Source organism: Salvelinus namaycush, unplaced genomic scaffold, assembly GCF_016432855.1.
Source record: "Salvelinus namaycush isolate Seneca unplaced genomic scaffold, SaNama_1.0 Scaffold296, whole genome shotgun sequence".
Lineage (NCBI taxonomy): Eukaryota > Metazoa > Chordata > Actinopteri > Salmoniformes > Salmonidae > Salvelinus > Salvelinus namaycush.
Window position 1 is genome coordinate 67,682 of NW_024059852.1, and position 12,090 is coordinate 79,771.

Below are 12,090 nucleotides of genomic sequence, written 5' to 3' on the forward strand. Positions count from 1 at the left end.
TTATAGGGTGTGACTTTTTTTGCATTAGAAACTGGATGGAAACATGGTTACTGTTGTCCAAACAAGTATAATTTTCTTTTGATAGAGATTGTCAATAGATTGACATCAGTGGAAGATCCTAGATGGCTTCTATATCTTGTTCTACCTCTCTTTCCCTCCCACCTTTTTTTCTTCTTTAACCCACCTTCATTCTCATCTCTCCCATCTCGTTTCTCCATTTATCCCTTCTTCCCGCATTATTTTTCCATTCATCTTCATCTTCCTCTCTCCTCCTCATCCTCCTCTCATTCCTCCATCATTCCCCTCCTCTTCCTCCTCCTCCTTCTCCCCTCTCCCCTCCCTTACTTCCCTCCTATAGGAGATCACCAAGCTGCTCCCATTCCACCATATCTCTGTGGATGGTCTGGAGGAGAATGATGCAATAGACCAGGACTTACAGGGTTACATCCTGCACCGCATCCACAGCAGTCCTGAGATACAGAACAACATCTCTCTAAACGGCAAGATGGACAACACCACCTTCGGCAAGCTCTCAGCCCACCTCAAGGCCCTCAGCCAGGGCTCCTATCTGTACCTCAAACTCACCTTTGACCTTATAGAGAAGGGGTACCTGGTCCTCAAGAGCTCCAGCTACAAGGTCAGCCTGCCATTTACACTATGTTGTATTGCCTAAGTGTTATTCTTGTCTTGTTCATTTTAGTCCTCATTTTAATTATATGTGCCATTTTATTGCACTCCCTATCTAAGAAATGTGTAGAATAATGACCGATTGATTGACCGACTGACTGATCAATTAACTGATTGATTCATTGATCCCAGGTGGTGCCTGTCAATCTGGTTGAGGTGTACCTGTTGCAGTGCAACATGCGTTTCCCTACACAGTCTTCCTTCGAACGGGCCCTCCCCCTACTCAACGTGGCTGTGGCATCCCTCCACCCCCTCACTGACGAACAGATCTACCAGGCTATCAATGCTGGCTCCCTGCAGGCAAATACACGTATTACTCAGACAGGAAACTGTTAGCATTTCCCATAGGAAAGCATGTCCCACTTTTATTTATTTATTTTATTGGAACTTTATCTAACTAGGCGAGTCAGTTAAGAACAAATTCTTATTTACAATGACGGCCTCCTGCGGGAATGGGGGCTGGGATTAAAAATACACAATAAATTAAATAACAATATAGGACAAAACACACATCACAACACTTACAGTGGGCTCCAAAATGGCTGGCACCCCTGACTGGCAATGCACAAACAAGACTTAAAAAAATATAAACAATATAATTATAGAGAAACTCAAAATACCAACATGTGAGAAATACTGTACTTTATTATTGTTTCAATGGAACCAACCAAAATCATACAATTATTTAATACAAAATAAATGTCACCAAAATCAAGGTTTCATAATTATTGTCACTCCTCATTTAGTACTTAGTGCAAGAACCTCTGGCAAGGATAACAGCTTGGAGTCTTTTCATATAATGTTTGACAAGGTTAAGGAACACATTTGGAGGGATTTTGGACCATTCCTCTATGCAGATCCTTTCAAGATCATATTCTTGGGTTTGCGCTTATCAACTGCCCTCTTCAACTCAGCCCACAGATTTTCGATTGGATTGAGGTCCGGCAACTGAGATAGCCATGGCAGAACATTGATTTTGTAGTCACAGAACCATTTCTGTGTGGATCTTGAGGTATGTTTTGGTCTTGTTGAAAAGTCCACCTGCCTTCTGGCAGAGGCAACCAGATTGTCAGCCAAAATTGCCTGATACTTGGTGGAATTCATTATGCCATCAATCTTAAGTGCCCCTGGACCTCTGGAATTAAAACAGCCCCAAAACATCACTGACCCACCACCATATTTCACCGTGGGTATGAGGTGTATGCAGCTCTGTTTAAAAGCCAAAGTTGCCGATGCTGTATCTGACCAAAACGTTAAATTTTGCTCTCATCTGACCAGAGCACCTTCTTCCAGTCATAATTTAAATGACGTTTGGCAAACTCCAAGCGCTTGCGTGTGTGTCTTGGGCTCTGAAAGGGCTTTCTTCTGGCAACCCTTCCAAAGAGACTGTGGTTGTGGAGGTGGCGTCTGATGGTGTTTTTTGAAACCTGGTGACCCCAAGTGTCACGCCCTGACCTGAGATATCTGTTTTCTTTATATTTTGGTTAGGTCAGGGTGTGACTAGGGTGGATACGCTAGTTTTTGTATTGTCTAGGGGTTTTGTATTGTCTAGGGGTTTTGTATTGTCTAGGGCTTTGTAGGTCTAGGTATTTGTATGTTTATGGTGGCCTGATATGGTTCCCAATCAGAGGCAGCTGTTTATCGTTGTCTCTGATTGGGTATCATATTTAGGTAGCCATTTCCCTTTGGTGTTTGTGGGTTCTTATTCTATATTTAGTTGCCTGTCTGCACTATTCATATAGCTTCATGTTTCGTTCGTTTTGTTGTTTTGTTAGTTTGTTCAGTGTTCTTTCTCTAATAAAGAAGAATGTGTCCCCAATAAACATTTTTGGGGGGGCACATGGAGCAGTCGGCGGATCCGAGGAGCGAACCAGAGCCAGTCAGGGACACGGATGAGGAGTTCGACGCAAGATTCCGGAGAGAGGTGCTAGCATTGAGAGCGCTGCAGAGCGGGCGTGCTGAGGAGCGTGTGACTGGTCAGACACGTGTTACGCAGCGATGCGCACGGTGTCTCCAGTTCGCATTCATAGCCTGGTGCACTCTATTCCAGCTCTTCGCACTTGCCGGCCTCAAGTGAGCATCCAGCCAGGACGCATTGTGCCAGCTCTACGCTCCAGATCTCCAGTGTGCCTCCACAGTCCAGTACGTCCTGTGCCTCCTCTCCGCACTCACCCTGAGGTGCGTGTCCCCAGCCCGGTACCACCAGTGCCGGCACCACACATCAGACCTCCAGTGCTCCTCCACAGTCCAGTACGTCCTATGCCTCCTCTCCTCACTCGCCCTGAGATGCGTGTCATCAGCCCGGTACCACCAGTTCCGGCACCACGCATCAGGCCTCCAGTGCGCTTCCACAGTCCAGTACGACCTGTGCCTCTTCCCCGCACTCGCCCTGAGGTGCGTGTCCTCAGCCCGGTACCACCAGTTCCGGCACCACGCATCAGGCTTCCAGTACGCTTCCACAGACCAGAGCTTCCGGCGACAGTACCCAGTCCAGAGCTTCCGGCGACAGTACCCAGTCCAGAGCTTCCGGCGACAGTACCCAGTCCAGAGCCTCCGGCAACAGGTCCCAGTCCAGAGCTTCCGTCGACGTTTCACAGTCCGGAACCTCCAACAACGGGCCACAGTCCGGAACCTCCAACGACGGGCCACAGTCCGGAACCTCCAACGACGGTCCACAGTCCGGAACCTCCACAGACGGTCCACAGTCCGGAACCTCCAGCGACGGTCCCCAGTCCGGAGCCTCCAGCGACGGTCCCCAGTCCGGAGCCTCCAGCGACGATCCCCAGTCCGGAGCCTCCAGCAACGATCCCCAGTCCGGGGCCTCCAGCGACGATCCCCAGTCCGGGGCCTCCAGTGACAATCCCCAGTTCGGGGTCTCCAGCGACGGTCCCCAGTCCGGGGTCTCCAGAGACGGTTCCCAGTCCGGGGACTCCAGCGATGATCCGCAGTCCAGAGCCTCCGGCGATGATCCGCAGTCCAGACCCTCCGGCGATGATCCACGGTCCGGTTCTACAAAGGCGGAGGGATCAGCGTAAAGAGGAGGAGCGGCGTCCAGAACCAGAGCCGCCACCAAGGGTAGATGCCCACCCAGACCCTCGCCTATAGGTTCAGGTTTGCGGCCGGGGGTCCGCACCTTTGGGGGGGGGGGGGGGTACTGTCACGCCCTGACCTGAGATATCTCTGTTTTCTTTATATTTTGGTTAGGTCAGGGTGTGACTAGGGTAGATACGCTAGTTTTTGTATTGTCTAGGGGTTTTGTATTGTCTAGGGCTTTGTAGGTCTAGGTATTTGTATGTTTATGGTGGCCTGATATGGTTCCCAATCAGAGGCAGCTGTTTATCGTTGTCTCTGATTGGGTATCATATTTAGGTTGCCATTTCCCTTTGGTGTTTGTGGGTTCTTATTCTAAATTTAGTTGCCTGTCTGCACTATTCATATAGCTTCACGTTTCGTTCGTTTTGTTGTTTTGTTAGTTTGTTCAGTGTTCTTTCTTTAATAAAGAAGAATGTACGTATACCACGCTGCACCTTGGTCCGATCTTTATGACGAATGTGACACCAAGACGCCACCAAGAAGTGCAATTCTTTCACAGTGATTCTTGGGGATTTTGTTGCTTCTCACCATTTTCCTCCCTATCCTGGGGGGCAAAATGCATTTGCGTCCTCTGCCCGTGAGGTTTTCATCTGTTCCATATCTTTAGATTTTTTAAATAATTGCTCTGGTAGCCATTACCAGATTTAAAAAAAAATGTATTTAACTAGGTATTTATTTAACTAACCTTTATTATGAAGGTCTACGACCATCTGTCTCTTTTGAACTGCCAGTGCTTTTGTTTTTTTCATGGTGTTGGATGACAAAGGGATATTGTATGCGTGTTACCTCATTTTTATACCCTAGTAAAACAGGAATTGATGTAATGGCTCATTATAGTTCCTTAAGACTTAGATAAACTTAAATAAGTGGAATTTAATTATTGGTTTAATTTTGGTAGATGCTATGTACAATAAACTTTAAAGGTGCCATTAATTGTGAAACCTTGATTTGGAGGACATTGATTTTGAATTAAATCAATAAATAGTTTTGGTGGATTCCATTGAAACGTTAATAAAATACATTATTTCTCACATGTTGGTATTTTGAGTTTATCTCTATAATTATATTGTTTATATTTTTTTAAGTATTGTTTGTGCATTGCCAGTCAGGGGTGCCAGTAATTTTGGAGCCCACCATGCTAACACTAGCTGTATACCGGATAGCAACAATAGGGCCTGTGAAGAAGAACAACCTTAGCAAAGCATCTGGGCATGTGAACAGCTAACAAGCTAACTCTCTTGGTTTCACCCTCTTTGCTGCAGGGCACGCTGGACTGGGAGGACTTCACACAGCGCGTAGACAACCTGGCCATGTTCCTGGTCAAGAGAAGGGACGGGACCAGGATGTTTGTTCACCCATCATTCAGAGAGTGGCTGATCTGGAGGGAGGAGGGGGAGAAGACCAAGTTCCTCTGTGACCCCAGGTCAGGGGGTGGATGGGTCTTCTGGGGTGTGTGTGTGGGGAGGAGGGGTACTGTCCAAGAGAATGATATAGTCTTGGATAGGGTAACACAATTCTGGGAAATTTTCCTAAATTCCTAGGTTTCCATAAATCCCGGTTAGAAGATTCCTGGAATCAGGAGGAAAAATCCTTCAACCAGGATTTCTGGAAAACCTGAGAATTTGGGGAAAGCTACTGGAACCATAGTCTTTGCAACCCCATCCTTGGCGTTACCGTATCTTGGAAACTGTTCTCTCACTGGCTAATGGCTAGTGACAATGTAGATAATGTGTGTGTGGTATGGTAAAGTCATTAAAGTGGTGTTTGCAACTGTTCAAATGGTCTGACCTACAGTATGTAAAGCCCTTTACACTCGTACCCGTATACAGGTTGACAACGGCAGATTTGGACACTGCTAAATGCCTAAATTGGAGCTCAGTAGCTGTACAGTAACATGCTATAATGACGTCAGTCAATGGCTTTACAGTAACATGCTATAATTACGTCAGTCAATGGCTTTACAGTAACATGCTATAATGACTTCAGAGCTCAGTGGCTGTACAGTAACATGCTATAATGACTTCAGAGCTCAGTGGCTGTACAGTAACATGCTATAATGACTTCAGAGCTCAGTGGCTTTACAGTAACATGCTAAAATGACTTCAGAGCTCATTGGCTGTACAGTAACATGCTATAATGACTTCAGAGCTCAGTGGCTGTACAGTAACATGCTATAATGACTTCAGAGCTCAGTGGCTTTACAGTAACATGCTATAATTACGTCAGTCAATGGCTTTACAGTAACATGCTATAATGACTTCAGAGCTCAGTGGCTGTACAGTAACATGCTATAATGACTTCAGAGCTCAGTGGCTTTACAGTAACATGCTATAATTACGTCAGTCAATGGCTTTACAGTAACATGCTATAATGACTTCAGAGCTCAGTGGCTGTACAGTAACATGCTATAATGACTTCAGAGCTCAGTGGCTGTACAGTAACATGCTATAATGACTTCAGAGCTCAGTGGCTTTACAGTAACATGCTAAAATGACTTCAGAGCTCATTGGCTGTACAGTAACATGCTATAATGACTTCAGAGCTCAGTGGCTGTACAGTAACATGCTATAATGACTTCAGAGCTCAGTGGCTGTACAGTAACATGTTATAATGACTTCAGAGCTCAGTGGCTGTACAGTAACATGCTATAATGACTTCAGACCTAAGTGGCTGTACAGTAACATGCTATAATGACTTCAGAGCTATGTGGCTGTACAGTAACATGCTATAATGACTTCAGAGCTCAGTGGCTGTACAGTAACATGCTATAATGACATCAGAGCTCAGTGGCTGTACAGTAACATGCTATAATGACTTCAGAGCTCAGTGGCTGTACAGTAACATGCTATAATGACTTCAGAGCTCAGTGGCTGTACAGTAACATGCTATAATGACTTCAGAGCTCAGTGGCTGTACAGTAACATGCTATAATGACTTCGGAGCTCAGTGGCTGTACAGTAACATGCTATAATGACTTCAGAGCTCAGTGGCTGTACAGTAACATGCTAAAATGACTTCAGAGCTCATTGGCTGTACAGTAACATGCTATAATGACTTCAGAGCTCAGTGGCTGTACAGTAACATGCTATAATGACATCAGAGCTCAGTGGCTGTACAGTAACATGCTATAATGACGTCACAACTCAGTGGCTTGACAGTAACATGCTTTACACGACATCAGAGCTCAGTGGGTGTACAGTAACATGCTATAATGACATCAGAGCTCAGTGGCTTGACAGTAACATGCTATACATGACATCAGACCTCATTGGCTGTACAGTAACATGCTATACATGATGTCAGAGCTCAGTGGCTGAACAGTAACTTGCTATACATGAGATCAGAGCTCAGTGGCTGTACAGTAACATGCTATACATGATGTCAGAGCTCAGTGGCTGTACAGTAACATGCTATACATGATGTCAGAGCTCAGTGGCTGTACAGTAACATGCTATACATGATGTCAGAGCTCATTGGCTGTACAGTAACATGCTATACATGAGATCAGAGCTCAGTGGCTGTACAGTAACATGCTATACATGATGTCAGAGCTCAGTGGCTGTACAGTAACATGCTATACATGATGTCAGAGCTCATTGGCTGTACAGTAACATGCTATACATGATGTCCGAGCTCATTGGCTGTACAGTAACATGCTATACATGACGACAGACCTCAGTGGCTGAACAGTAACATGCTATAATGACTTCAGAGCTCAGTGGCTGTACAGTAACATGCTATAATGACTTCAGAGCTCAGTGGCTGTACAGTAACATGCTATACATGACGTCAGAGCTCAGTGGCTGTACAGTAACATGCTATACATGAGATCAGAGCTCAGTGACTGTACAGTAACATGCTACACATGATGTCAGAGCTCATTGGCTGTACAGTAACATGCTATACATGATGTCAGAGCTCAGTGGCTGTACAGTAACATGCTATAATGATGTCAGAGCTCAGTGGCTGTACAGTAACATGCTATACATGACATCAGAGCTCAGTGGCTGTACAGTAACATGTTACAATGATGTCAGAGCTCAGCGGATGTACAGTAACATGCTATACATGATGTCAGAGCTCAGTGGCTGTACAGTAACATGCTATAATGATATTTCAATTTAGCCTTATCCGTATAGGCCATGTCCCACCCGTTTAAAATGTTCATGAAATTAAGTGTATTTTGACATTGACTAGCCAATAGTGTGGTACCACTTTATTAGGAGTGTCCCAAATAGATGCTTTGTAGATGTTCAACTAACTGTCAACAACATTTTAACTAACTATCTACTAACCCTAACCCATAACTCTGAGTCTAACTCTAACCCTAACTCTAAAACTCTAACCCTAACCATAATCTTAACCCTAACTCTAACTCTAAAACTCTAACCCTAACCCTAACTCTAACCTTAACCCTAACTCTAACCTTAACTCTAACTCTAACTCTATCCTTAACTCTAACCCTAGCTCTAAAACCCTAACCTTAACCCTAACCTTATCTCTAACCTTCACTCTAACCTTAACCCTAATCTTTTTTTGTTCAGTAGCTTATGATGTTCCTCCTGTCTCTCTGTAGGAGTGGCCACACCCTGCTAGCCTTCTGGTTTTCTCGCCAGGAGACCAAGCTGAACCGACAGCAGACCATTGAACTGGGACACCACATCCTCAAAGCACACATTTTCAAGGTTCACCTAACCATACTCTACCTGCCTACACACACACACACACGCACGCACGCACGCACGCACGCACACACACACACGCACACACACACACACACACAAACCTTCGTATGCACACAGCACAACGCAAAACAGTGACAGCTAAAATTATGTCTTTATATTTCAGGGCCTAAGCAAGAAGGTTGGGGTTTCCTCGTCTATCCTCCAGGGGATGTGGGTTTCCTACAGCACAGATGGCCTGTCCACTGCCCTGTCCTCACTCAGAAACCTCTACACTCCTAACATCAAGGTAACTTACTGCTTTACCCTCCACTCCTAACATCAAGATAACTTACTGCTTTACCCTCTACACTCCTAACATCAAGATAACTTACTGCTTTACCCTCTACATTCCTAACATCAATATAACTTACTGCTTTACCCTCTACACTCCTAACATCAAGATAACTTACTGCTTTACCCTCTACACTCCTAACATCAAGATAACTTACTGCTTTACACCTACACTCCTAACATCAAGATAACTTACTGCTTTACACCTACACTCCTAACATCAAGATAACTTACTGCTTTACCCTCTACACTCCTAACATCAAGATAACTTACTGCTTTACCCTCTACATTCCTAACATCAAGATAACTTACTGCTTTACACCTACACTCCTAACATCAATATAACTTACTGCTTTATCCTCTACACTCCTAACATCAAGATAACTTACTGCTTTACACCTACACTCCTAACATCAATATAACTTACTGCTTTACCCTCTACACTCCTAACATCAAGATAACTTACTGCTTTACCCTCTACACTCCTAACATCAAGATAACTTACTGCTTTACCCTCTACACTCCTAACATCAAGATAACTTACTGCTTTACACCTACACTCCTAACATCAAGATAACTTACTGCTTTACACCTACACTCCTAACATCAAGATAACTTACTGCTTTACCCTCTACACTCCTAACATCAAGATAACTTACTGCTTTACCCTCTACATTCCTAACATCAAGATAACTTACTGCTTTACACTCTACACTCCTAACATCAAGATAACTTACTGCTTTACCCTCTACACTCCTAACATCAAGATAACTTACTGCTTTATCCTCTACACTCCTAACATCAAGATAACTTACTGCTTTACCCTCTACACTCCTAACATCAAGATAACTTACTGCTTTACCCTCCACACCTAACATCAAGATATCTTACTGCTTTACCCTCTACACTCCTAACATCAAGATAACTTACTGCTTTACCCTCTACACTCCTAACATCAAGATAACTTACTGCTTTACCCTCTACATTCCTAACATCAAGATAACTTACTGCTTTACCCTCTACACTCCTAACATCAAGATAACTTACTGCTTTACCCTCTACATTCCTAACATCAAGATAACTTACTGCTTTACCCTCTACATTCCTAACATCAAGATAACTTACTGCTTTACCCTCTACACTCCTAACATCAAGATAACTTACTGCTTTACACCTACACTCCTAACATCAAGATAACTTACTGCTTTACCCTTTAAAAATGAAAGCCTGGCTCCGTATATACCAACATTTGCTGCTTTCATCAGGGTTTCAGCTCTCCCTCTGACATGGGGCCAACCAACTCCAGTGTATTCCAAACCAGGTGAATCGCCTGAAGGGCTGTTCCTACTGACAAATTAAATGTACTTTCTATACAGTTTGTCTGTCTATAACACCGTGTAAAACCTGTCTGTGCCCAGGTGAGCCGGTTGCTGATGCTCGGCGGTGCCAACGTGAACTACCGGACGGAGGTGTTGAACAATGCCCCAGTGCTGTGTGTGCATGCCTTCCTGGGTTACATAGACATGGTGGGGCTCCTGTTGGAGTATGGGGCCTCTGTAGACCAGCCTTCAGAGAGCGGTCTCACCCCACTGGGCTATGCTGCCTCCGGGGGACACATGGCTATAGTCACTACACTGTGTCTAAGGAGAGCCAAGGTGAGAGGGGAAGAGGAGGGAGAGAGGGGAAAGGGAAGAGGAGGGAGAGAGGGGGAAGGGAAGAGCAAGAGAGAGAGAGGGGAAAGAAGAGAGAGAGGGGAGAGGAGGAAGAGAGAGGAGAGAGAGAGGGGCAGGGAAGAGAGAGGGGAGTAGAAGGAGAGAGGGGAAGGGGGGAGGGGAGAGAGAGAGAGGGGGGGAAGAGAGAGAGGGGAGTTGAGGAAAGGGGGGAAGAGAGAGGAGAGGAGAGGGAAGAGAGAGAGGGGGAGAGGGATGGTGAAGAGAAGAGAGAGGGGGGGAGGGGGAGGGAAGTGGGAGAGATGAGGGGGAGGGAAGAGAAAGAGAGGAGAGAGAGAGGGGCAGGGAAGAGAGAGAGAGGGGAGAGAGGGGGGGTAGGGAAGAGAGAGGGGGGGTAGGGAAGAGAGAGAGAGAGGGGAGAGGAGGGAGAGAGGGGTAGGGAAGAGAGGAGGGAGAGAGAGGGTAGAGGAATGAGAGGGAAGGGAAGAGGGGAAGTGGAGGGAGACAGATGAGAGAGAGCAGAGAGAGGGGGAGGAAACAAAGAGAGAGGAGGAAGAGGAAGGGAAGATGGAAGGAGGAGAGAGGGAGAGAGGGGAAGGGGAGAGGAGGGTGAGGGGGAGGGAAGATGGAAGATGGAGATGAGGGAGAGAGGAGAGGGAGGGGAGAGGGGGAGGGGGAGGGGAAAGGAGGGGGAGGGGGAGGGAAGATGGAAGAGGGAGAGAGGAGAGGGAGGGGAGAGGGGGAGGGGAGAGGAGGGAGAGAGGGGGAGAGGGTAGAGGGAAGAGAGAGATGGGAGAGGGAAGAGAGAGGGGGAGGGAAGAGGGAGAGGGGAAAGAGAGAGAGGGGAGAGAGAGAGGGGGAGTGGAGGAAGAGAGGGGAAGAGAGCGAGAGATGAGAGGGAGGAGAGAGAGGAGAGAGGAGAAAGAGAGGGGGGAGGGAAGAGAGAGAGGAGAGAGGGAAGAGAGAGAGGGGGAGTGAAGAGAGAGAGGGGGAGGGAAGAGAGAGAGGGGGAGAGGGAAGAGAGTGAGAGAGGAGTGGAGGGAGAGAGGGGGGAGGGAAGAGAGAGAGGGGGAGAGGAGGGACAGAGAGGGAGGAAGAGGGAGAGGGGGAAGAGTGAGGGGGGAGTGGAGGGAGAGAGGGGAAGGGAAGAGAGAGATAGGAGAGGAGGGAGAGAGGGAGAAGAGAGAGAGAAGAGAGGAGGGGGAGAGGGAGAGAAGAGAGAGATAGTGGAGAGGAGGGAGGGAAGAGAGAGAGAGAAGAGAGGAGGGGGAGAGAGGGAGAGAAGAGAGAGATAGGGGAGAGGATGAGGGAAGAGAGAGAGAAGAGGACAGTTTGTTTGTAGATTAATCTCTATCTATCTTAATCTTCATCTATCATCTGAGGACGAATGGGGATATACCAACTTTATGTGTGCTTCTGTATGTGTGTGTCCGTCAACAGGTGGACCACCTAGATAATAATGGTCAGTGTGCCGTGGTGCATGCAGCTCTCAGGGGCCAGATGGATGTGGTCAAGTTCCTCATCCAGTGGGACTGGGCCATGGGACAACCACAACAACAAGGATCCTTCTGCAAGAGCCACAGCCTGATGTCAGCAAGCACTCATCGTGCAGCAGCATGGGGATC

General features: G+C 46.4%; 1 protein-coding gene across 1 annotated transcript in view; it reads left to right on the forward strand.

Moving 5' to 3' along the window:
* LOC120039728 (protein TANC2-like) overlaps positions 1-12,090 on the forward strand; it is a gene marked incomplete at its 5' end in the record, with an annotated part of 221,089 nt that overhangs the window by 56,297 nt on the left and 152,702 nt on the right. The window contains 7 exons of the mRNA XM_038985132.1: positions 359-637; positions 820-987; positions 5,043-5,203; positions 8,357-8,465; positions 8,629-8,751; positions 10,214-10,450; positions 11,906-12,071. Coding sequence (XP_038841060.1) covers positions 359-637; positions 820-987; positions 5,043-5,203; positions 8,357-8,465; positions 8,629-8,751; positions 10,214-10,450; positions 11,906-12,071 — 1,243 coding nt within the window. The remainder of the gene's footprint in view (positions 1-358; positions 638-819; positions 988-5,042; positions 5,204-8,356; positions 8,466-8,628; positions 8,752-10,213; positions 10,451-11,905; positions 12,072-12,090) is intronic.